General features: G+C 46.5%; 1 protein-coding gene across 4 annotated transcripts in view; it reads right to left on the bottom strand.

The window, feature by feature from the left end:
- The window catches only part of ANXA7 (annexin A7), a 31915-nt gene that overhangs the window by 4992 nt on the left and 120 nt on the right, over window positions 1-26803 (bottom strand). The window contains exons 1-10 of one of the 4 annotated variants that reach the window (XM_084793882.1): window positions 26620-26789; window positions 20048-20102; window positions 17842-18046; window positions 15474-15575; window positions 13703-13767; window positions 13243-13308; window positions 8392-8494; window positions 8146-8240; window positions 2532-2645; window positions 2163-2333 (exon numbers count right to left, since the gene is read on the bottom strand). In XM_084793882.1, coding sequence (XP_084650008.1) covers window positions 2163-2333; window positions 2532-2645; window positions 8146-8240; window positions 8392-8494; window positions 13243-13308; window positions 13703-13767; window positions 15474-15575; window positions 17842-18046; window positions 20048-20101 — 975 coding nt within the window. In that variant the 5' untranslated portion in view covers window position 20102; window positions 26620-26789. Of the gene's footprint in view, window positions 1-2162; window positions 2334-2531; window positions 2646-8145; window positions 8241-8391; window positions 8495-13242; window positions 13309-13702; window positions 13768-15473; window positions 15576-17841; window positions 18047-20047; window positions 20103-26519; window positions 26540-26619; window positions 26790-26803 lie in introns of those variants that run through there. The other 3 variants (XM_084793884.1, XM_084793883.1, XM_084793885.1) reach the window with 3 other exon arrangements.

Genomic DNA, 26803 nt, shown 5'->3' with positions numbered 1-26803 from the left:
AAAACAGCAACCACGCTCTTTGTACCAGGCATAATGTTAAGTTATAGGGACCAGCGACAAGGACTCTGCCCGTAAGGAATTTCACTCTAAGAGGGGACTATGTTAGATTTCAGATCCAAGTATCCTGTTAGCACACACGTTTATTATGAGGGCTGGGAACACAGCTTAGTGGTAGACAGTTTGCCTTTCACACATGAACCACTAGATTTAACCTCAAGGACCAGAAACCAAAACAAACAAACAACTGAATTTATCATGAAGACTTGATGAAAGGGCAAGTCTTGGTGCTCATCTGAGGAACAAAACGGGAAGATGCTCCTTAAAGCTACAGAAGGCTCTGTTGAGAGCCCATGGCACGAGGAATGGCGCTGTTGTGTTCCACAGGGGTAACTGGACATAACACAGGAAAAAGAGTGTTCAAAATGGGGCTGAAGCTCAGAGGCAAGGCCTGCAACCGCTAGTATTCACTCCCAAACACAAAGAATAAAAATAAAGCCACTCAGGACTGGAGAGATGCTGGAGGACGCTGCTGTTTGAGGTTGCAGTCCTCCCGGTCCTGACAGCCTTTCTAAGCTCCCTCTCCTCAGCAAGGCCTCCTGTTCTCTGCCTGTCCTCTCCTGGAGAGTGTCTTTAGACACAGATGCCTCTAACCAATATCTAAGCTATGGCCTTTGGCACAGCTCCTTGCTAGCCCTGCCCTCCCCGGCACCTAATGGATAATTAGGTAGTGTGCGCCTGCACAGGCGGTGAGCAGGTGCTGTTTAATGCAAATGAAGTGCACTGTGACCGGCCTATCAGATTCCTCCTAGCTGCTTCCCTTTTCTTGTATCCTCCCCTTGCCCTTGGAATAAAGTTGACCTGTCTCCTTGCAGCTGGTCTTGGAAGCTATTCTATGTCATGCTCACAGCCTTCGGAGTCCTGAGCCCTCCCTCTGCTCCTCCTGCCTTCATGGGTGGTCACCAACAGCCTCTCAGGGAAGAGGGGAAGATGGCTCAGATGTTAAGAGAACGTGGCAACTCTTCCAGAGGACCTGGCTTCCATTCCCAGCACCCACGTGGCAGCTCACCACTATCTGTAAATCCAATTCCAGGGGATCCGATACCTGAATACAGACATACATGCAGGCAATATACCAATGCACATAAAATTTTTTAAAAAAAATTATTTTTTTAAAAGTAAAAGTATCTTAAAAGGTGCTCAGGATAATATTTCAAATCATTGTTTGGATTTAAGTACAGAATATAGTCCCCATTTTCTAAGAAGTGATGTCTCTGTTCCCACCCTAGAAAAGTTAGGACAGGTCATGGACCTTGCATAAAGACAGACACAAGGAAGAGCCCCCGCCTCCGTTTTGCACTAAACACCTATGCCTGCCTCCTAATCTTGTTCTTTTCAAATTCTAACTTACTCTTCAGCTTTGCTGTTCAAGGCAAATCAAGTTGCCTCCAACATTTTATTTTTTTCTTTCTCTCTCTTTTTTTTTTTTGGTAGCCCTAGCCTTTGCACACTATTCTACAGCCACTACACATCTTGTACACTTTCTGTAACTTTCCTTAGCTACTCAGATTCCCCTTCTCTACTTTTAGGTCGCCTGAGATCCTGCCGTGTTGTACACAGCAGGCAGCCAGTATCTCCTGATACTCAACCAGCGTGTGGGTCATCTGTATGTCTTGTCAAACACACCGACCTCATCTTACTGCTGTTAATACTATCCCAAACACCCTCCCGGAGTGTTTCCTGTCCTCCGCCTGCACACCTGGGTGGTAATAAGGAAGCCGCCAACTGCGTTACTCTCCTGAATTCCTGCCTCTGCTCCTTCGGCTCTGACACCCTCTAGCACTTTCGTTGCAGCCCCACACATCTCCAACGGTTCACATTCCATGACAGGACACTGGAAACTGACACGAACTTTCACCTTTGTCTCTGCCACAGAGCCTCAGGCAGGTTCTGATTTCATCAAACCTAAAAGAAGTTATTTTCTGATCCCTTACAACAGTGGGACGTACAGAACTCTTTGGCCTCTGCAGTAACTATGAAGAAAGCTGTCCGCCACGTTCTGTGTTGTTTCTCTAAGGGGCTAACTACTAATAAGTACGCACACGGGCAAGAGGCACAAATGTATGTTCCCTCCACTACCGTACAAACATTTGTACTACACTCACCTGGCACATGGACACAAGCAGACGTTCAAAATGTCCTGAGGTATCTGATCTAATGTCTTTCTCAAGGTCTCGTCCAAACTCTGATTGGTAACATCTAACAATGTCTCGAATTTCTTGATTTGTTCTTGTGCACAAAATCTCTATCAATACACGTTCTTGAGTTCCTGCTCCCTATATCAAATGGAGAGAGAGGAGAGTTACGGAGGAAGCACAGGAAGTCTCCGAAGATAATTAAGCTGCATTTCAGACGACACGAAATAATTCTGTCTCATCTATCACTGCAAATTCAGAACTACCAAGGTTTGTGAGGCTTTCTATATTAAGTAATATGGAATAATCAGACTAATCATAGAAAATAAGACAGTGTACCTGCATTGCTTTCCGTAAACTCCAGGCATCATAATATGTAGGAGGCATGAACAGGGCAAGGATTAATTCTTCCATATTTCCACTTAACTCTGATTTGAGATCTTTAATTAAATCCTGTTTAATAACATATGAAAAGTAAGTACACAGAAAAGTTCACATGAATCTTTTTTAAAAAATAATTTTTATTTTCTATGGGTGTTTTGCCTACATATGTCTCTGTGCACCTCATGCCTGCAGTGCCAGTCGGAGGCCAGAAGTGAGCACAGGATCCTTGCAATTGGAGTTACATGGAGCAGTGAGCGGCCATGTGGGTGCAGGGGACAGAGCTGTTACATGGAGCAGTGAGCGGCCATGTGGGTGCAGGGGACAGAGCTGGGTCCTCTGAAGAGCAGCCAGTGATCTTAACCATTGAGCTACCTCCTCAGCACCTCGCTTCAATCTTTTAAGGAAAATATGAAAAAATGAAATGGAAATGGCACCATGAAAAGTCACATTTTAAGCCGGGCGTGGTGGCGCACGCCTTTAATCCCAGCACTTGGGAGGCAGAGGCAGGCGGATCGCTGTGAGTTTGAGGCCAGCCTGGACTACAAAGTGAGTCCAAGACAGCCAAGGCTACACAGGGAAACCCTGTCTCGAAAAAACCAAAAAAAAAAAAAAGTCACATTTTGAAATGTGAATGTGATCTACAAAGCAAAGAGTAAATCTACTAAATTCAGGGGTGAATTCTCTGTGTCTATAAACACCTAAGTCTTTGCTTTGGTTCCTACCGTATCACAAAGACAGAGGGCGCGGCTGGAAAAGGATAAGTCAGAGTAACAGAACGAGGGCCGGGGAGATGCTGAGTGGGTACAAGATATGTGCCAACGACATGGTGGAAGGAGAGAGCTGACGGCTGGGCACGCGCACACCCACACATATATGCACCCACCCACCCAAAAATAAATCAATGTAAAAATATAAAACGATAAGCAGATGTTTACTTAGTATAAGAAACTATTTTCGGCTCTGTAAAGAATTAGGAATCACTACCATCTTGTTCTTATTGAGAAGACAAACATCTAAAAGGATAATACAAAGCAAACTGTACCCCAGCAGTGTATGGGGTGAAGGACAACAGCCCCATGGGCTCACACATTTGATTGCTTTGTCCTCAGCTGGCGGAACTGTTTGGGAAGGATTAGAAGCTGTGGCCTTGTTAGAGGAGGCGTGCCACTTGGGGTGGGCTTTGAAGTTTCAAAAGTCTACACCAGGGCCAGGTTTGCTTTCTTTCTGTCTTCAGCTTTTAGATAAGCTGTGAGCCCTCAGCCACGGCTCCAGCACCATGACGCCCTGCCTGCTGCCACGTTCCCCGACGTGATGGCCACAGACTAACCCTCTCAGAGTGTGAAGTCCCAATACATTCTATAAGTTGCCTTGGCCATTGTGTCTCTCCACAGCAAAAGAAAAGTAACTAAGACAAGCACCAAAGAAGTAACACAGAGACAAAAGCTAGGCGGCGTTTAAAGGAAGCTAAGGAAGCTCAAAGAAAGTTTTTCATTCCTACCTTAAAGGATACAGGAAAACAAACAGGCCAAGGGGAAGGCAAGATGGACCACAAACCGAGAAGAGAGAGGAGGCTCTCACCAGTGAAATTACCTATAGTATTTTTGTTTTTGAAGCAGGGTCTCACTGTGTAGGCTGTCTCAGCCACTTGTACTTTGAACTTTAAGTGTGTACCACCATATTCATCTCTTTACAAGAAGGGCACCTGGGTTTTATGTTACACAACTAATCTTAAGAGTAAAGAAATAGGGGGCTGGAGAGATGGCTCAGTGGTTAAGAGCCCTGTCTGCTCTTCCAAAGGTCCTAAGTTCAATTCCCAGCAACCACATGGCGGCTCACAACCACTTATACTGAGATCTGGTTCCCTCTTCTGGTGTGCAAGCTCACAATGCAGGCAGAACACTGTATAAATAATAAATAAAATAAATTAAAAAACAAAAACAAAAACAAAAAAAAAGAGTAAAGAAATAAGCCAGGTGTGGTGGACCACACCTTTAATCCCAGTACTAGGGAAGCAGAGGCAGGTGGATCTCCTTGAGTTCGAGACCAGCCTGGTCTACAAAGCAAGTTCAAGACAGCCAGAGGTACACAGAGAAACCCTGTCTTGAAAAAACCAAAAGAAAGAAAGAAAAAATAGGGCTCAGTAGGTGTCTGGTTAGTTTTTGGTCAACTTGGTATGTGTCAGGGGTTATGTGAAAAAAGGAACCTCAATTGAGACTATGCCTCCATCACACTCCCTGTAAGCAAGTGTGGAGGGCACTTTCTTGATTCATCATTCAATAATGAATGTAGAATGGCTCACTTCAGGTGGTACCACCCCTGGGCAGGTGGTCCTGGGTGTATACGAGAGCAAATTGGGCAAGCTGTGAGAAGAAAGCCAGTAAGCAGCACTCCTCCATGGTCTATCTCAGTTTCAGCTCTGTCTTCTCTGAGACCCACATGATAGATGGAGAGAACACATTCCTGTAATACATATGTGCACTGTGCCATGTACACATCCAAACCCACCCACACATCCACCCACCCATCCGCACATCTATCTACCCATCCACACATCCATCCATCCACACATCCACCCATCCACCCATCCACACATCCATCCATCCACACATCCATCCATCCACACATCCACCCATCCACCCATCCACACATCCACCCATCCACCCATCCACCCATCCACCCATCCACCCATCCACCCATCCACCCATCCATCCATCCACACATCCATCCATCCACACATCCACCCATCCACCCATCCACACATCCACCCATCCACACATCCACCCATCCACCCATCCACACATCCACCCATCCACACATCCACCCATCCACCCATCCACCCATCCACTCATCCACTCATCCACTCATCCACCCATCCACCCATCCACACATCCACCCATCCACTCATCCACCCATCCACCCATCCACCCATCCACCCATCCACTCATCCACCCATCCACCCATCCACACATCCACCCATCCACCCATCCATCCATCCACACATCCATCCATCCACACATCCACCCATCCACACATCCACCCATCCACACATCCACCCATCCACCCATCCACCCATCCACACATCCATCCATTCACACATCCACCCATCCACCCATCCACACATCCATCCATCCACCCATCCACCCATCCACACATCCATCCATCCACACATCCACCCATCCACACATCCATCCATCCACACATCCACACATCCACCCATCCACACATCCATCCATCCACCCATCCACACATCCACCCATCCACACATCCACCCATCCACACATCCACTCATCCACACATCCACCCATCCACACATCCACCCATCCATCCATCCACCCATCCACCCATCCACCCATCCACACATCCACCCATCCATCCATCCACCCATCCACACATCCATCCATCCATCCATCCACCCATCCACCCATCCACTCATCCACTCATCCACCCATCCATACATCCACCCATCCACCCATCCACTCATCCACACATCCACCCATCCACCCATCCACTCATCCACCCATCCACACATCCACCCATCCACCCATCCACACATCCATCCATCCACACATCCACCCATCCACACATCCATCCATCCACACATCCACCCATCCACCCATCCACCCATCCACACATCCATCCATTCACACATCCACCCATCCACCCATCCACACATCCATCCATCCATCCATCCACCCATCCACCCATCCACACATCCATCCATCCACACATCCACCCATCCACACATCCATCCATCCACACATCCACACATCCACCCATCCACACATCCATCCATCCACCCATCCACCCATCCACACATCCATCCATCCATCCATCCACCCATCCACCCATCCACACATCCACTCATCCACACATCCACACATCCACCCATCCACCCATCCACCCATCCACACATCCACCCATCCACACATCCACACATCCATCCATCCATCCATCCACCCATCCACCCATCCACACATCCATCCATCCACACATCCACCCATCCACACATCCATCCATCCACACATCCACACATCCACCCATCCACCCATCCATCCATCCACCCATCCACCCATCCACACATCCATCCATCCATCCATCCATCCATCCACCCATCTACCCATCCACACATCCACTCATCCACACATCCACCCATCCACCCATCCACACATCCACCCATCCACACATCCACCCATCCACTCATCCACCCATCCACACATCCATCCATCCACACATCCACCCATCCACCCATCCACTCATCCACCCATCCACACATCCACCCATCCACACATCCATCCATCCACACATCCACCCATCCACACATCCACCAATCCACACATCCATCCATCCACACATCCACCCATCCACACATCCACACATCCACCCATCCACACATCCACCCATCCACACATCCATCCATCCACACATCCACCCATCCACACATCCACACATCCACCCATCCATCCATCCACACATCCACCCATCCACACATCCACCCATCCACCCATCCATCCATCCATACATCCACCCATCCACACATCCACACATCCACCCATCCACACATCCACCCATCCACACATCCACACATCCACACATCCACCTATATCCATACACACAGAGAATAAATGAAAAAAATTAAAAAGACAGCTTGGCAAGGAGGCTCAGTGTATACCTGTAACACACACACACACACACACACACACACACACACACACACTAAAAGTTAGTAATTTAAAAAATATAACTGAACTGGGCAGAGGGAACTAGGCTAAGTTGGATAAGTTGATGGGCCACTAGCCCATTCTGAAGAAGGTAAAGAGGCTGCAGTAGAAGGTGTTAGGAAAGTCTGGGATTCCTATGAACATGGAAAAGCAACGCTAGCCTCTTCTCCCATTATATCTGAGGACAAATGGCAATTTTTTTTTCACCATAAATGTTGCTGCATTTAGTCACTGATCATCTACCCAGCAAACACTTGTTACGGAAGCACTCATTACCCACCTGCTGCCAGACCATAGAGAAGCGGACATGGTTTTGACAAGGGAAGCACACGGGGCTTGAGAGCTGGCAGTGAGACCAGCAACAGCACAGGTTTTTAAAAAAGCACCGTGGGACCACAGAGGAGAGAACAACCAAATTCCATCTCAAGTAATGAGAGACAGACATGCAGTAGCTGACATTTAAAGGGCAGATCTTGAGTAAGTTGTTTACCATGCGGGGAGAGAGGGCACATGTAACAGTCCAGGAGCACAGCGCGTGCTCACACAGACCTACGAGAGACCAGTTCCAGCCGGTTATACCACAACAGGCCGGAAGGTGACCAGTGGTTGAGAAGAGCAGGGACCGTGTAAGGAGCAGATCTGGATGGGGCCACAGCCACTGCTTCCTGACAATATCACATACAGGACGCAGCGTGAGGAGAAATGAAGGCACACTCTCCAGTAAAAAGACTGTGAAGAGATTCTAACCCTGGAGTCTGTGAAGTCCTTTCCCCACAGTACTAGTGAAAATGCAGCGATGTGAACGCAGACCCTGTAGACCTTGCTGTTCTCACTACAGGGGAAAAACATACCTTGCCATACATGGTCTTGAAGGCTGCTTTAATTTGTTGCCTCTGGTCATTGGAACGGTTGGAGACAACATCCACAATTGCTTGCTCGTCGGTCCCTAGAAGAGGCACAGATATTTATGTAAGAATGAGTATGCTTCCAAAGCGGTGGGCACCGGATGACATTGATGTGCAAGTTGACGTAAGACTTCGTTTATGACACAGCTTCACCTTCCCTAGAGTTGTAAAAGGATAATCCATTTTCCTTACCAAACCCCTTCATTGCTTTGCGGAGAATTTCTGCATCTCTCATAGCGTCAAAGTTGGAGGCTGGTCGGATCGTCCCTTGGGTGCCCTGAGTCATCGCAGAAGGCTGATAACAAAAGGTGCAAAGTTCAAGTAAGGATGCTGCTTGCACAATAAGGCAACCTGAAGGCTTCACGCAGCTATCATGTGTATGCGAGCGCTTTACTGTGAGGGTATGAGACTCATGGCCAGGCCTCCTTCTGAAAGACAGATCCAGCTCCGCCTCCAAACACACTTGTCTCAGCTACTAACAGCCAGCCACACATCAGGCTTCCACGAGTCACACTTGTGCACTTCCAGCCATAACCTTGGTAGCCTTAGCTTCCTTCTGACACAAGAGTGGAGATAGGAGATTGACGCCCGAACAGTGAGAGCTGAGTGACAGGAGGGAAGAGGAGGAAGGGAAACTACAGCTGCGAGGTCATATATGAGAGAATAAAAAAAAAAACATTACAATAAAAAAAATATATAAAAGAGATGAGCCGGGCCGTAGTGGCACACACCTGTAATCCTAACACTTGGGAGACAGAGGCAGGTGGATTGCTGAGAGTTCGAGGGCAGCCTGGTCTACAAAGTGAGTCCAGGGTAGCCAAGGCTACACAGAGAAACCATGTCTCAAAAAGCAAAAAAAAAAAAAAAAAAAAGACAGATGAATGTTAACATTTGATTCGAAAATAAGAAAAAGAAAAAAAAATAACATTAATGAAGCAGACCTGAGTGCCCAAGTTTAAAATACAATGCTATAAACCACCCACTCAGCGCCTGTCTGTGGCCTTAAGGATTAACCTAGGGTGGGGTGGTGCACAGGCTAGCAAGAGACTCCCCACTGAATTGCATCTCAGGAGCCAACTGCTCTCTTAAAATAAAAGGGACGGAAGGAAGACAACACTTGTGACAGGTTTTGTTGGAGGTTGATCTGATGTATTTTGATGCTAATTACTGCTTGCCGTCTCTATGGAGACTTGGCCCAGATGAAGAACATTAACAAATATTTGGGATTATGGAAGGGAGGTGGGTTGATAGAAACTATTAGAGGCAGATGGCCTGAGATTGGGACAGGTATCCCATACCTGCCCCACTACCGTAAGTAGTTTAAGGGATTAATTAATGTCTGCCCTGCCCCAGGTTAACTAAGGCTATTTTAAAATATAACAGGTATCTAAGCCTTGACTGATTGCTAGCAGGTTAGAAAATACTGACGTAACCAGGCATGGTGGCACATGCCTTTAATCCTAACGCTCAGGAGGCAGAGGCAGGCAAATCTTGAGTTTGAGGCCAGGATGGTCTACAAAGCGAGACCAGGACAGCCAAGGTGAACACAGAGAAACCCTGTCTCAAAAAACCAACAAAACAAAACAAAAACAAAAAAGCAAAAAAAAAAAAAAAAAAAAAAAAGGAAAAAAATACTGATGCAATAATAATTATAGGCCTAATAATAAACATTTTTAGGCCATACTGGTAAAATCATTGTAACAAGGGTTTTTTTTTTTCCTTTTTGGTTGTTGTTTTTAGACGTAATATGGTGGGTTTTTAAAAAGTTTTATTTATTTTTATGTGCACTGGTGTTTTGCCCGCATGCATGTCTGTGGGAGGGTGCCAGATCCCCTGTATCTGGAGTTACAGACAGTTGTGAGTTGCCATGTGGTTGCCGGGAATTGAACCCAGGTCCTCTGGAAAAGCAGCCAGTGCTCCCAATCTCTGAGCCATCTCTCCAGCCCAATGTAATATGTTTTATTTAACCTACCATCTCCAAAATATCATTCAAACATGTAATCAATATAGTTTCATATTACAAAAATGATCCATTCCACTTAAGAGATAGAGGCAGGAGGATCTCTGTGAGTTCAAGGCCAGTCTGACATTCATACTGAGTTCTAGGCTAACCATGGCTACACAGCCAGATACTGTCTCAAAAAACTAAAATTTAGGCCAAGTGTGGTGGTGCACATCTTTAATCCCAGTACTCAGGAAGCAGAGGCAAGTGGATCTCTGAGTTTGAGGCCAGCCTGGTCTACAAAGCGAGTCCAGGACAGCCAAGGCCACACAGAGAAACCCTGTCTCCAAAAACCAAACAAACAAAAAAACTAATATTTAAATTTAAATTAAAGGGGGAAAAAACCAGGCTGCAGAGATGGCTCAATAGTCAAGAGAACTTCTTGCTCTTTCAGAGGTGCCAGGTTCGGTTTCCAGCACGCACAGCCATGCAGGGATCTGTCCCTCTTCCGGCTTGTGCAGCCACCAGGTGTGCACATGGCACCCACACAAACCTGCAGGCAAAACACTCACACATTAAATAAATAAATCTAAAAAAAAAAAAATCTCTTAAAAATGGAAATAATAATAACCCAACATTGGTTGGGGGACAGAAAATAAAAGTGAAGGGAACACAAACAGCCCAGCAGCTAGCTAGAGCACAAAGCCTTTCTCTGACAGTGCTCGGAACTAAGCCCAGGCCCTATGCATGACAGGATGTAGGCCTCCACTAAGCCAGCCTTCCAGCCCCAAGGAAACACTTTTATTAGTAGTAATTCCTCATATATATATATTTATCCTAATGTTTTGTTTTGCCAAAAAGGCTTATCAGTTGCTCCCCACTTATGTCTCAAGTTTTGTTTTTTTATCTAGGGTAGTTATAAAGGAGGGAGAGCCCATTAGTGTTCCATGGTTATACTGTAACTTGAACCAAGGACCTTCTGCTTGTGAAGCAGAGGTGACAACCACTGCACTATGGAGCCCCCTCCCACTAATGTCTAAGCCAGAAATGCAAGCAGAGAACAAACAAATATTTCCATAGTGGTTTTAAAGAAAAATTAAAATTATTCTACTTGTAACAAATACTGCCTGATGAAAGTTTTTCTCAATGTATTGCTCATATATAAACCTCCACCAGCAACTAGGAAGAGGCCTGTGGGACTGGCAAAGAGAAGCTTTAAGGGTGAGGGGTGGAAAAGAGAGCGGAACAAAGCAAACGGGACAGTGGGGCCCAGGGAACAGTGGGGCGGGGGCAGGGAGGGGGACAGATCCCTTACTGTATTGAGAGACTTGAATAAAGAGGCCTTAAAGGAGGGGCTGAGGAGAAGCAGAAGATACCAGAATATAGGAGGCATGAAGCCAGAAGAGAGAGTTAGATGGGAGAAAAAAAGGGATCACCAAGAGGATCATAGGGGAAGGGCTGGGGCGGGCAGTGGAGGAAGGGAACGAGGAGGAAGTAAAGTGATGTGCATGTCTGTGTATGTATGTATGTATGTACGTATGTATGTATGTATGTGTGTATATTACTTATAAATATTTTAATAAAGTCTATCACTTCACATGCTAACTTAAAAAATTAACAATTAAGAGGCTAGCAAGCAAAATGGCTCATTGGTAAAGATGCTTGCTGCAAAGTTTGACAACCTGAGTTCATTTCTGGGGCCCGCACTGTGGAAGGAGAGAACCAATTTCTGCAAGATCTCCACATATACTATGGCAGCTGTGTTCACACATGTGCATGCACACACGAACACATACATACACAGAAACACACATGCTTAAAGTACAATCAAAATTCTCTTTCACAATTAAACTAACTACAGATTTATAAAATGAGTAAAGGCAGGGAGGCGACCACCAGTGTGGCGGGCAGGCATGCATTCTAGGATGCAGGGAGAACATCCTCACCTGTGAGACGCTGCTCCTACCAAATGTGTCAGACACTACTTGAAGCACATGGACCAAAGACCACAGGGTCCATCCAAAGCAGGGTTAAAAGTAGCCAGATAGGTGGCCCATGCCTTTAATCCCAGTACTCAGGAGGCAGAGGCAGGAGGATATCTTTGAGTTTGAGGCCAGCCTGGTCTACAAAGTGAGTCCAGGACAGCTAGGATTACACAGAGAAACCTTGTCTCAAAAACAAAACAAAACAAAAAAGGGTTAAAAGCCATTTTCTGTGGTTTTAGAGGACTCTCTCTATGGCTCTGCCAGTTGAAAGAAGTAAGACTTAGCCTCACCGCCGTCTTTCTCTAGCTTGCAGTCCTGAGAAGTTTCTCAGACCTCTCTGCATCTCGAATACCTTAAATCCTCAGTGTGAACAAAACCCAACAAGACCACTGAGAAGTCTCTTTCCCAGTTCCGTAGTCCTCCTTCCTAGGCCAAAGGCACGCTTGAAAATGCCAGGCCTTCCTTAGTATACAACACAGAAAAAAAAGTTGGTTTTGTTTGTTTGTTTGTTTGTTTGTTTTTCAAGAAAGGGTTTCTCTGCGTAGCCCTGGCTGTCCTGGACTGGTTTTGTAGACCAGGTTGGCTCTGAACTCACAGTGATCCGCCTGCCTCAGCCTCCTGAGTGCTGGGACTACAGATATGCACCACCATGCCCAGCTTTCAGAAATAATTTTTAAGTCAAGATAAAGGTAAGGATCCAAGGTCGGCAATTTTGTTCTTGTAATTTGCATAGGACATGAAAGAACAGAGCAATTTATGAAATAGTATGAAGGCAGGGAACTGTATAGCGAGGGGTAGGGAGAGGATTTCAAACATGGGAAACCTCAGAGGGCTACTGAGAAATCAGTTCAACAGAATTAACTAGCTACCATGTTTACAAGTTCTGCCAAGCACTGAGGGGAAACATATATACAACCCCAGTGAGAGACAACACTGGCAATCAGGACCAAGGCAGGTGTGGTGGGTGGTCCACACCTTCAACCCCAATACTCAAAGGCAGAAGCAGGGGGTCACTGAAGTCCAAGGCCAGCCTGATCTGCACAGCGAGCTCCAGGGACAAATGCTGGCGCAGATACAGGACCTCGGGGTTAGTGGACACTGGCAGTCCTTACTCACATCACTGCTATGATCCAAAGAGACAGGAGAGAAAGCGGGATAGGAAGGGAAGGACTCTGTAGTGATCTGAAAGAAGAGTGGGAGTTACAAAGGGCCAGACAGGAAGCAGAAGCACCCTTCCTAAGGCTGAGATGTGCAAACACCCCACCACCTAAGTTCCCAGCTGTAAGTACTAAGGGCGGGGAGGCGACCACCAGTGTGGCGGGCACGCATGCATTCTAGGATGCAGGGAGAACATCCTCACCTGTGAGACGCTGCTCCTACCAAATGTGTCAGGCACTACTTGAAGCACATGGACCAAAGACCACAGGGTCCATCCAAAGCAGGGTTTACATCTCCCTCACTGTGACAGATAATTTCCTCTGCCCCACAAAGCAGTGGCGTCCTTCCTCAGCACTGTGAGTCCCACTACATTTAAACGGTGGACGTAAAAAGCTGAAGGACACAGAAGCAAAAGTACCTGGCTAGGGTAAGGAGCTTGTCCTCCAGGATACTGGGACGGCATCTGTCCCCCAGGAAAGCCACCTGGGTGTTGAAAACAAACAATTTACACTGGACACGGAAGCATGACGGCATACACGCTATGCTGTACTCACCGGGATGAGCAACACTCTGTTGGAGGTCCAGAACGATGGGTTTCCACACAACATTTTCCCGCTCAGGCAGCCATTGTCCTTTGCTCACATCTGCGTCCCCAAATCTTTCCTTGTGCCTCTCAACACAACCACTCTCTGTTTTCATTTCATATACATTACTCCCTTTTGTTCTGCCTCCACCTCATGCCTCTAAGCCTCTTCCTCAAGCTTGGTAGCTCATGCCATCAATCCCACACACTTCACGGCTGCCACTGACTAACAGAGGGAGCCTGCTGGTTTTTATGACTTCGCTGCAGCTTCCTCACCTGCAGAATAGCGGTTAACAATGATACCTCACGCGATTTCTTAAAAATGAATATCTTGGCCGGCCACGGCAACGCATGCCTTTCATCTTAACACTCTGGAGGCACAGGCAGGTGGATCTCTGTGAGTTTGATACCAGACCACTCTACAAAGAGTGGGTCCAGGACAGCCTGGGTTACAGAGGGAGATCTTGCCTCAAAACAACCAAACAAATAAACCTCTTCCCAATCCCATGATCTTTCCTAGGATAACCTATTATTCTTTTTAAAAACATATTTTTTTAAATGTAACTTGATTTTTTTTAACTTCGTGTTTAGTGTATGAGAGTTTTGATTACATGTCTGTCTGGCCTGCTGCCAGCAGAGGCCAGAATAGGGCTTCAGGCCCCCTAAAACTGTGCCACCGTGTGGGTGATGGGAACTGAATTTGGGTCCTCTTGGAGCGCAGTCAGCATTCTTAACCACTAAGCCATCTCTCTAGCCCCAGGGTAATCTTTTTAAGTATTGATTTATTAAATGAAAACTCAGGTTGGAGTCGGGAATGGTGGTGCACGCCTTTAATCCCAGCACTTGGGAGGCAGAGGCAGGCGGATCTCTGGGAGTTCAAGGCCAGCCTGGTCTACAAAGTGAGTCCAGGACAGCCAAGGCTACACAGAGAAACCCTGTCTCAAAAAACCAAAAAAGGAAAAAAAAAAAAAAAGAAAAAAAAAAAAGAAAGAAAACTCAACTTGGATCACATACATCTTTTAATAAGATCCTAACAAAAATTGTATCTTTAATAGACTTATTTTATTTTTCAGATTATGTATGTGACTGTGTAGGTGCCTGTAGAGGCCAGGTGTGTGGGATCCCCTATAACTGGAATTACAACAGCTGTAAGCTGCCTGATGTGGGTGCTGGGCACCGAATCCAGGTCCCCTACAAGAACAGCACACGCCATCAACTAATCAACTACTGACCCATCTATTTAGCTCCTCCACACCTTAAAAAACAGAAACAAACAAACAAACAAACAAAAAACCCCTTGAACTAGATTCAATTCTGATTCCATCTGGGATGATTGTCAGGGTACAGGCCTGGGGATGGTTCCTTTAAAAACTGATTTTTGGCTTTAGGACAGACTAGCTAATAGAAAAATGCCATTCCTCATCTCCATTTCGCCGAGTATGATCTCAGATCAAATTGATCTGCCATGATACCATATACTTAAGGTTATTTACAGAATCACATAAACATTCCCTGGAGACTGTCTCGGATATAAATCTAAGTTTGCTAGGTAACTGAAAAGCTCACAGAATCGTAACGCAGCTTCTCTCTAGAGAGCAGAACGCACCTGGCACTGGAACCTGGGCAGGTGCTCCACCGTACAACTGTGCAGGTGGCTGTGGGTAGCCAGAAAAGCCTGCTCCACCGGGAGGGGCCCCAAAGCCTTGGCCTGGGATTAGGAAAAAAAAAAAAACAACATTTCACTAAACCATATTGAAGAGCCACATTTGGCAACTCACATCTGTAATCTCAACACTAGGGATGCCGAGCCTGGAGGACTGCCATGAACTGGCAGCCAGCCTGAGCCACCTAGTGAGCTCCAAGCCAGCCCAGGATGCAGGCTGAGACCTTCAAAATAAAGTCTTATAATACAGAGAAACTATAAGAAAAATATCTAAGGCTGCACAGAGAGACCTTGTCTCAAAAACAAAAAACAAACAAAAAACCCAAACAAACAAACCAAAAAAAAAAAAAAGAAAGAAAGAAAAGAAAGAAAGAAAGAAAAGAAAAATATCTATTGATATCAGAGGAAAATAAATGCTGGTGATGCTGTGATAGTTATCCCATCTGTGTATATCCAACTTGTCCTCAGCTCACAGTGAACTGGGAACTATGTTCAAGGGGTAGGTGAGACGGCTCAGGAGGGAAAAGCAATTTACTGCCAAGCCTGACCCCCTGAATCACTCCCCAGAACCCACATAGTGGAAGAACCGATTGTGACCTATACAAACATACCATGGCAGTCATGAACACACACACACACACACACACACACACACACACACACACACACACACACACATACAGAAACACAAAAAATTATTATATTGAGTTTTAAAAGTTTTAATACAAGCTAGGCCAGGAGGCCGTTAGTCCCAGTACTTAGGAGACAGAAGCAGGCAGATCTCTGAGTTCAAGACTAGCCTGGTCGACAAAGTGAGTTCCATACAGCCAGGCTCCACAGAGAAACCTCATCTTGAAAAACCAACAGTTTTAGTACATTTAACATCTTTAGTAACTTACAATACAAATGACTATGGTGAGTTAAAAAAATTTTTTTTTTCCTTTCCAGAGGGTACAAGACCTCCACACGGAGACCAATAGAGCCAACAAATCTGGGGCTGGGGGGAGAGGGCTGCAGAGACTGATGTGCCAACCAAGGACCACACATGGTGAGGACCTAGACGCCCTGCTCAGATCTAGCAGATGACAGGCAGCAGAGTCTCCTTGTGGGTCCCATCATATGGGGAGTAGGGACTACTTCTGACATGGACTCTGCTTCCTCCTGGTGGGACAACCTGGCCAGACCACAGAGGAAGAAGATGCAGGCAGTCCAGATGAGACTTGCTAGGCTGGGGTCAGATGGTAGGGGAGGAGGACTCCCCCTTTCTGAGGACTAAGGGAGGGGAAAGGGGGGTGAGGGAGGGAAGGTAGGACCAGGAGGAGACGAAGGAGGGGGCTACAATCAGGATGTAAAGTGAATAAATTAAAAAAAAACTTTTTAAAAAATTAATTTGTTCCTTTTGTTTTGTATGTGAGTGTTCTGCTTGCACATTTGTATGTGAGCCACATGTATACTTGGTGCCCTCAGGGGTCAGAAGAAAGCAGTATATCCCCTGGAAATGGAGTTATGAATGTTTGCTGAACCTCTGTATAGGGGCTGGGAATGGAACCCAGGTCCTCTGCAAGAGCAGCAAGTGCTTTTAACTACTTGGACATCTCTCCAACCCCTATGGCGTTTTTCTTAAATCTTCTGATTAAGTGGTCCTAAAACCTAAAGTTCACATGTCATGCTAATTAAAGTTTATGTCTTTTTTTTTAAAAGATCTATTCTTTTTATGTGTAAGGGTGTTTTGTGTGCATATCAAGGCACCACATTCATGCGATGTCCCAGGCCCGAAAAGGGTATCAGAGCCTTTGGAAACAGAGGAGCAGACAGTGTGATACATCACTGTGTGGGTGCTAGGAACCTAAGCCAGGTCCTTTGGAAGAGCAGGTACTACTCTTGCCCACTAAACCATTGCTCCACACAGTGGTCCTCAATCTGTGGGTTGCTACCCCTTTGGCAAACCTCCCAAAATGTTTACATTTACTATTCATGCAGCAAAAATAATTATATGGCTGGGGGTCACCACAACATGAGGAACTGCATTAAAAGACAGCAGCGCGAGGAAGGTTGAGAACCCTGCTCCAGGCCCTCTCAATCAGTTACTGACACCAAGTGGCCATTTTCTTCCCAATCACAGGAGGGCCTGTCCGTCTCCCAGCTCTCCTACGTCTGAGAACCTCTGCTCTTTAGCTGTCTGTGGCTAACTAAGAGTAACTCTAAACTCTCACAGTACAAGAAATAACTAGGAAAAAGAGAGGGGGACAAAAAGAACACTTTAACTGATCTCAAGTGAGCCACTGTAACTCTCATGACCCACAGAGCTTACCTCCAGGATAGGCCGGAGCGCCCCCTGGGTTTAGGGTGCCAGGATAGCCCCCAGGGGCTGGATAACCACCGGGTGTAGGATAACCTCCAGCTCCTGGGTAGCCGCCGCTTGGTGCTGGTGGGTAAGCACCTCCGCCCATTGGCGGAAAGCCACTAGGATAAGGATACTGACCCGCAGGGGGAAAAGATGACTCCTGACCTGCGGGCTAGAAAAATTAGGAACATGTCTAAGTGGGCAAAATCATAAAAACATACAACCCATTTAAAAATAACAAAGAGTACTATTCCGGTATCTTTCCCCCCTCCTCGCTCAAACAACAACAACTTATCATTTCTGGTATTTTTAATTTTTTATTTTATTTATTATGTACACAGTGTTCTGCCAGAAGAGGGCACCGGTTCTCTTAATAGATGGTTATGAGCCACCATGTGGTTGCTGTGAATTGAACTCAGGACCTCTGGAAGAGCAGTCAGTGCTCTTAACTGCTGAGCCATCTCTCCAGCCCCATTTCTGGTATCTTATATTAACTTTATTAATCCTATCCCATTTTGTTAGGACTTTTATCAGAACTCAGTTAAATTTAATTCTGTGTAAGGTGGACAAGAACAGTCCATTTCTCGACAGGAATCAGAACCAGCTGGTGAGTTCCCACCCCATCCTGTCTCCCTCTCTCCCCCTCTCCCCCCTCAGCTGGTGAGTTCCCACCCATCCTGTCTCCCTCTCTCCCCCTCTCCCCCCTCAGCTGGTGAGTTCCCACCCCATCCTGTCTCCCTCTCTCTCCCTCTCCCCCCTCAGCTGGTGAGTTCCCACCCATCCTGTCTCCCTCTCTCCCCCTCTCCCCCCTCAGCTGGTGAGTTCCCACCCCATCCTGTCTCCCTCTCTCCCCCTCTCCCCCCTCAGCTGGTGAGTTCCCACCCATCCTGCCTCCCTCTCTCCCAGTCTCCCCTGTATCTTTCTTCCTCTGCATGGCCTTACTATATATCCCAGGTTCCCCTCAAGCATCTGCTCCCCTTGCCTCCACCTCTGAGTGCTATGATAACAGGCATGTGCTATCAGACCTGTTCTTATCAAATATGATAAAGTATCTTCCCCTCCATCCTAAAGAGGAACCGACAGGGAACCAGCCCTAGGAGCCCAGAACACCACATACAACAAGATCTCTTTCCACTGAACCCTACGCCATATGCCATGGCTGACCTCCAGGAGACTTGAGGCAAGCAAAAATAAGTTTTTATTTACTGTGTTACATCACAGAGATGTCAGAGTTGTCTGCCACCACTCAGACTGAAATGATTACCAGAGTCCAGCTTACTACACAAGGACTTGGGAACATATTTGCAATTCTCTAAATTTACAGAAAGTTATATATTTATCTTGCATGAAGATGCACACATCATTATTCACCTGCAGAGGCCCTTCTTTTATTCTCCCTGGGATAGAGTAATAGCCTGGCATACCATTTATCAGTCTCAGTTATGAACTTTGCCCCCGGAGCAGTATGGCTGTCAACAGGTACAGGTGCTCCAACTCCTTAGTTTTTGTTTGTGTGTTTCTGGAGCCTTGCACATGCTAGGGAAGCATGCTACCTCTTCAGACTACTTGCTTACTTTAAGCCTCCCAACACAAAAGTTAACTAGTGAGTCCTGGGAGGATTTTGCGGGCACGAGCATGTGCTCGCGTTCCCCCTCCCCCCCCCCCCCCGACGTGCCATATTGGCTCAGAAATTAATTATCATTTTTAAAACCTAGCTTTCAAGTTTTAAAAGCAGCCCTTGAGCCAGGTGTGGTAGTGTATATTTTTAATCCCAGCACTCAAGAGGGGGGGGGGCAAGAGGTTCTTTGTGAGTTTGGGGTCAGCTTGGTCTACACAGAGACTTCTAGGCCAGCTGGAATTACAAAGTGAGACTTTTTCTCAGAAAACAAACAATAAAAGGTTGGGGCATTTCGCATAAAATGCAGGTTTCGGGCTTCACTCGGCCTAATCTAGCAACACTGGGTGTGTTAGCACACAGCACACCGGTGGGAGCTCAGCAGCCTCCCTTGCCCATCTATGACACACCTTATGTTTCCAGACAACACTGTCTTTTCTCAACGATTTATAGCCCTGGACATGTGGGTTCATGACCCCTGCTCTGGGGCACAGGCCACTTGTACATAACATACCGTGTGAAAGATGAGTGATGTTTTATTTTGACAGCAATACTTACAGGATATCCGGGAAAAGGTGGGTAGCCTGTCGGGGGATATCCCGGGTATGACATTCTGTAACAACAACAACCACAACATCATCTTAGAGCCATGCACAGACACATAGTGTTATGGTGGACATTAAAATGTGGATAAGCCGGGCGTGGTGGCGTACACCTTTAATCCCAGCACTCGGGAGGCAGAGGCAGGCGGATCGCTGTGAGTTCGAGGCCAGCCTGGTCTACAAAGTGAGTCCAGGATGGCCAAGGCTACACAGAGAAACCCTGTCTCGAAAAACCAAAAAAATAAATAAATAAATAAAATGTGGATAATGGGGCCAGAGATGGTTCAGTGAATTAAAGGCACCTGATAACCTGAGTTCAGCTCCTGCAGTCTACATGGCAGAAGGAAAACACTGGCTACTCCGTGTTGCTCTCTGACCCCTGCAAGCCTCAGATCTCTGTGAGAAACCCTAAAGACACCCAAGGCCGACCTAAGACACCATTACTGATGAGGAGTAAATGAATGCCTAAAGGTGAAAGCAATGTCATAAAACACGCTGAACACAGACTATCAAGAAGGTAGAGCAATGCCAAATACAAGGGTGGGGTGTAACTGTGATGCACAATCATCGCAGTAAAAAGGACCAGCAGCCAGGGGTAAAAAGGTCAAAGACCAGCGGCCAGGGGTGTGGACTGCATGGGGAAAGCCGTGTAAAAGCCAAGTATGGTAACCACACCTATCATCCTTGGGCAGGAAGCGCTGGGTTTTATGCCCTGCGCCATGAGGAAAACAAAAGGCAATTAGGAGGCCTTCAGGCCTGGTGTGGAATTACACACGCACACTTCCAGACCATATACACCCCTTACCTGTCAACAGAGTCACTACTTAAATTACCTCGTATTCTAGTGTAGGATGTAACCCAACCGTTTCTGTCCATCTGTGGGGAAGACTCTCCTGTTCCTCATTTCTATCTCCACGGCATGTCGTTGCAGCAGGCCTCACCTCAACACAATGGCTGCCTTGCTAAGATTACTTTCCATTTATAGTCCTGCTTACACTATCCCAGCTTTCCGATTTCCCTGTGCAGCATCATTAGCTACCCTTTCCATGAACTATTACTCCTAAGACCTAAACTCCACAGTGAGTTACTTGCTGACGTACCACATAAAAACCGTCAGGGTTGCCCTGGTATAACTCAGGCATGAACTTAACCTGTTCTGTCCTAGCTTCAGACCCCAGTAAAATCAGGGGAGAAAAAATAATGACCAGATATTCCAGTCCCCTTGGTACTGGCTCCAATTTATAGTCAACATTTTTTCTCCTCTTTTTAAAAAGATGTAGTTGCTTCTATGCGTATGTGTGCACACAGGTACTGGTGAGCATGTGAAGCAAAAGAAAGCGCCGGCTCCCCTGGGACTAGAGCTGATTAAGGGCAGTTGTGAGCTGCTGCATGGCTGCTGGGAATTGATCCCAGGTCCTCTGGAAGAGCAGCAAGTGCTCTTAACTACTAAGCCTCATTTCCAGCCCCAATACCTACCCCCAATGTGAAATCTCTATGTAGAGGAATTCAGAGGCCAAGGGGAAAAGCCAGATTAAGCCAGAACAGCTGAGTTGAACCATCCAGCTATGAGCTCAGAAAGAACAAGAAAGGGTGATCCTGTTCATCAGTAAGTCTCAGAGGCTGAAAACATTCTAGGTCTAAGTTAGGTTGTACAGAGGCTAGAAGCTTCCAGGACTAGGCCTAGGTTAGCAGACGACAGGAGTAAGCCTCCGAGACAACTGAACAGGTGAATAAAGTTTCCTTTACATCTCTGACGGCAAAGATTCTCACTCATTCCTTCTTTACTCCACTGACCTGGCCCTCAAACCTGTGATCGCGCATCCTTTCTTACTTTAGGTTAAATCTTTCCTCCTTTCTTTAAATAATGCAATGAACAAAAGGTGGGATTCTCAGACTTTATACCAGTAAATCACCTGAGAACTCACTGGGGAATGTACTGATTCAGTAGTTCCGGGATGGAAACTGAGACCCTTTCTGAGGCAGGGTCTCACACTGTAGCCCAGGTAGGCTGGCCTTGAACTTGCAATTAGCCTACTGCCTCAGCCTGCTGAGAGTACAGGCAGGTGCTAGCACTTTGTGTGCGCTGGTGGATTTATGGAGATCAGGGCTCAGTCTGAGGACGTAGCTTTTCTCCTTGAGTTATGTAGGTCCTGGGGGGGGGGCGTCACATTGAGGTTGTCAGGCTTGGGAGCAAACACGTCGTGTCTGTTATTTGTCAACCTGACACAAGCTAGAATCACCTAAGAGGGAACCTGAATTGAGAAAAATGCCCCCATCAGACTGCTCTATAGGCAAACCTGTAGGGCATCTTCTTGATTGACAGCTGATGTGGAAGGCCCACTGTGGGCACTGCCATCCCTGGGCAGGTGGTACTAGGTTGTGTAAGAAAGCGAACTGAGCACGGCAGGAGGAACAAGACAAGAGTGTTCCTCCATGGTCTCGACTTCAGTTCCTGCCTTCAGGTTCCTCTGTTGAGCTCCTGCCCTGACTTGTCTCATAACGGACTGTTGGAATTACAAGATGAAATAAGCCCATCCCCCTCTATGTCACTTTTGGTCATGGTCTTTATCACAGCAGTGATACCGGTACATACCTTTAGCCCCTGAGCCACCTCACCAACCCAAGATTCTGTATTTCTAACATAATCTGCACGTTAATGTTGATCATTCTTTGGTACCATGGTATTCTGGCATTTCTTGATCTATTTTCTAACTTGGTAGATTTAAAATGTATGTTTTGTGTTTCTCCCCATTGTGTCCATAAATTATTTCTTTTACCTCAAGATACTAAACAAGTATAGAGGTGAAGTTTAGTGATGTAATACGCACACACATGGGGCCTGGTTCAAGTTCTTCAACATCAAGAGATAACAAATCCAACCCAAGTCAGTTCTTATGAAAAGTCACTCTATAATTAGTAGCCTGGGTACTCATAAACTATTTAGAAAGCATCCAGCCTTTTGTGTGCCCAATATAAAAGGGTGTAATAATACCTGTGCTGCTATAAGTGCCACTTATGGCATAACCATAGGAAAGAAGCTATAACTGGGCATAAGCAATATCAGGGTTTATAAGTCATTAAGATAGATAAAGCTGGGGAAATGGCTAAGTCTATAGAGCTTGCCATTTGTTATGAGAATCTGAGTTCCAAATCCCCAGCATCCACATAAAAAGCCAGGTGTTGCAGCACAAGCCTGCAACCCCAATGCTAGAGGCAGGGAAGACAAGAGATGAAATCCCACAAGCTCGCTGGCCAGTCTAAGCAATCAGTGAGAGTACTGGGTTCAACGAGGGCCACCGACGCCAAACATAAAGTAGAGAGCGACAGACAACACCTGGTATCAGTTTCTGGCCTCCACAGATTCACATACACTGGTGTGCACTTTGTATACAGAAACATGTACATACACGTGTGTCCCACTACACAAAGACAGTAACATAAAAGAAAAATGACCCAGCCTGGTCTCAATTACTTAAACCCAAAGACCTATGCATAAAAAGAGGAAAAGGCTACATTCTTTCCTTCCTTTCTTCTCTTTTCTTGATTGCCACTAGAAATAAGGGCAAGTCTGCAGTTTCTAAAGGCTGGTCAGAGGACCAAATGAAAGAGATTAGGATTGTTTTGTTTCGTTTTGTTTTTTCGAGACAGGGTTTCTCTGTGTAGCCTTGGCTGTCCTGGACTCATTTTGTAGAGCGATCCACCTGCCTCTGCCTCCCAAGATTAAAGGAGTGTGCCACCACGCCCGGCTGAGATCAGGATCTTAAGGAGAAAATCTGAAAGTAACTTATGAAATAATGTTTAGGGTCACAAAAAAGTTACACCAAAGACTATATTAGCTTTTTAAAGCTTTAAGGCTTAAGAAACTCTCCTTCACAAGGAAGGAAAATATTTTCTTTCTTTCTTTCTTTTTTGTATATGTGTAGTATGCACAGGTATGTGTAAACATGTGCATGTACATATGTAGACCAGAGACTGATGTTGGGAGCCTTCTTGATCATTCTCTATGCTGTTTACTGAGGCAGGGACGTCTACTGAATCCAGGGCCATTGGATGCACCTGGTCCAGCTATGTCAGACTGCCCACTCTCTGCCTCCCACACATAGGGATAAGAGGAGGGTTGCCGAGGGGACCCAACCGCACTCCTCACACTAGCAGGGAGGTGTTTCGCTTCCCGTTGGCCATCTACGTAGCTCTCCAGGCCCAGGCAGAAGAACTGTCCGGACTCTCAAAAGCAAAAGTTAAAAGGTTTATACTGTGGCTCAGGGGTAAGGAGAGATGGAGGAAGATCTATGTTCAGCTTTATAGAAGCTGGGGAAGCAGCTCGGGCCTTTAATTCCAGCACCGTTATGGTGAGATGGGAGGCAGAGACAGAAGAATCCCCAGAAGTTTCCAGGCCAGCTAGCCTGGTGCACAGGACAGGAAATAAGAGACCCACATCCAAAATTTTCCTCTGACCTCCATATGCACATTGTGGCATGTGCTCCCAGCCCTGTAAACTTGCACACACACGCATGACCACATAGATAAAAGAATGATTCACTGCGATAACAAAGTTCTATTTCTACATTCTTAGCTACAATATTAAATCTTACCTTTAAGGGCCTAGAGGACTTATACCAAGATTTTCAGGGCTGGGCATGGTGGCACACTTTAATCCCAGCACTGGGTGGCAGAGGTAGGCGGATCTCTGTGAGTTCAAGGCTAGCCTGGTCTACAAAGAGAATCCAGACCAACAAAAGCTACTCAGAGAAACCTTGTCTTGAAAAACCAAAAAAAAGAAAAGAAAAAGACTTTCAAATCAAAACAAAAATAAAGCAAAGACTAGGTATTATAATATGAAAAAAACTGAAACAACTTCAGTGCATTCTGTACTAGAATGAAGTTCCATTTCCATATAGGTCACAGAAATACACCCACAAATGCATACTTATGTATGCACTAAGTACTAAGCTATTCATTATAGTATCATCTTAATATAAAAAGTTGTTAAAACAATGTAAACATCATTCAGAGACAAGTGAAACACATTATGAATGTTCATAAAGTAAAACTATAAACTATATACCTTATAAAATGTGGTAGCTTTTTAAAAATCCACATATAAAACCATTTACCCCACATGTTAAGTGAAAAAAAGCAAGGTGGAAAACTGCATAGGACATCCATTTTCTTCTATATGTACACAATCTCACCGGAAGGTCACACACAGAAGCAAAAAAAAGGGTGGCAGACTCTTTGGGAGAGTGCCTGGGGGAGAGGGGACAGTGGACAAAACAGCTTACTCCTCAATGCCTTTTAAGCCCCTTTAAACATTGCTCATGCGATCTCTTCAAAAAGGCATACTTAAAACCTTCTATAAAAAGCTAAACAAACCTCAGGGTGACTCAGCAAATTACTCAGCTCTGCTCAAGGAACAGGATTCTATTGAGTGAACTAAAGTTTTTGTTTTCCCCTTCAACGTCTATGTCACAACTTTTAGAAAACTTGGAAAACTCATTCCTGGCTGTCCAAACCATCTCCACCCAGCTGAGTCAGCTGGTAATGGGGTGGGTCTCTGTGTGAGTCTCAACCAGCGAGAGGCCTGGGGCACAGGCGGGCAACAAACAGGGAGGAGAAACAGGAAGTGCGACTTAAGTCAGGCAAGAACAGAAACAGTTTTCTAAAGGCCGCCTCTGGGTTCCTGAAGGGCCGTTTACAACAACCACTGACCAGAATAACAGGGAAAGACAGCTAATCCTCTGCATGGGGGGGGGGGGGTGGTGGTAGACAGCCCTCTATTCAACCATGAGGACTAACGAGAAGGTGGCCTGAGTTTGCAGGGCAAAATGATTTTCCTAGCCTAAGTGGTACCTGTATTGTAATTGGACAGATTACCTTATCCGAATAGCTCACTATCACCTGGCAGCAATTAGGCACTGTAATGAGCAGTATTAAGATACACGGTGTCTTTTCACTTGTCCCCTTGCATAGCCATTCCCCTCTGAGCCTTGGTTGGGCTGTTCCCGGGACTTCTGATGGGGGTCAAGGACTAGGAATGAAATCTCGAGTGTTACTTCCTAGAACAGTTGTCAAGAATTGTAAGCCCGAGCTAACATGTCCAGGCGGGTAAAAATCTGTCCTAGGTGTCATTAAGCACAACACAAATTGCCCCCAAATTCCATTGAATTTGCTGTGTCACCAAAAAGTCTAGTCACTAGCCAGACCCGGCTTTCGGTGCGGTTCTTTCTCGGTGTCCTGAGGAGGCCCTTCGCCAGGGCCACCTCTCTGGCCTCAAGCCTACCTGGAGCCCACACGGCAGAGAGCCGGGTGCCACCGCTCCCTGGCATCCCCACTCCGCCAAGCCTAACAGAGGACCGACTAACAGGCCTTCCCGGCCCTCCCACCCGCGGGGCAAGCCTGCCCAACCCACCCTAGCACCCGAAACCTGCCGGAGCCTCCGCCGCTCCAGCTTGAGAGCCAGACCGGAGCTTGGGGACGAGCTGACAGGCCGGCGGGAAAACCGCAAGAGGAGGGGGTGCGAGACCTCACCTGAACCGGGGAGCAGCGTCACACCCTAGCCCGCTTTTCGGTAAAATGGAGCCAGGGAGCGCTGGAGGGCGTGGCGCCTGGGCGGCGCCAGGGATGCAGGCTGCCCGGGCCGCCCCCTTAGCTCGGGCGGGACCCCACTCCCCTCAGGTGGCTCTGCTGGTTTTACCACGTGTCCAGGTCTCCC

Source organism: Acomys minous (genome assembly GCF_964271855.1).
Source record: "Acomys minous genome assembly, chromosome: 9".
Taxonomy (NCBI): Eukaryota; Metazoa; Chordata; class Mammalia; order Rodentia; family Muridae; genus Acomys; species Acomys minous.
Note: the sequence above shows the minus strand (reverse complement) of the source record. Positions and strands in the feature narration are given on the sequence as shown.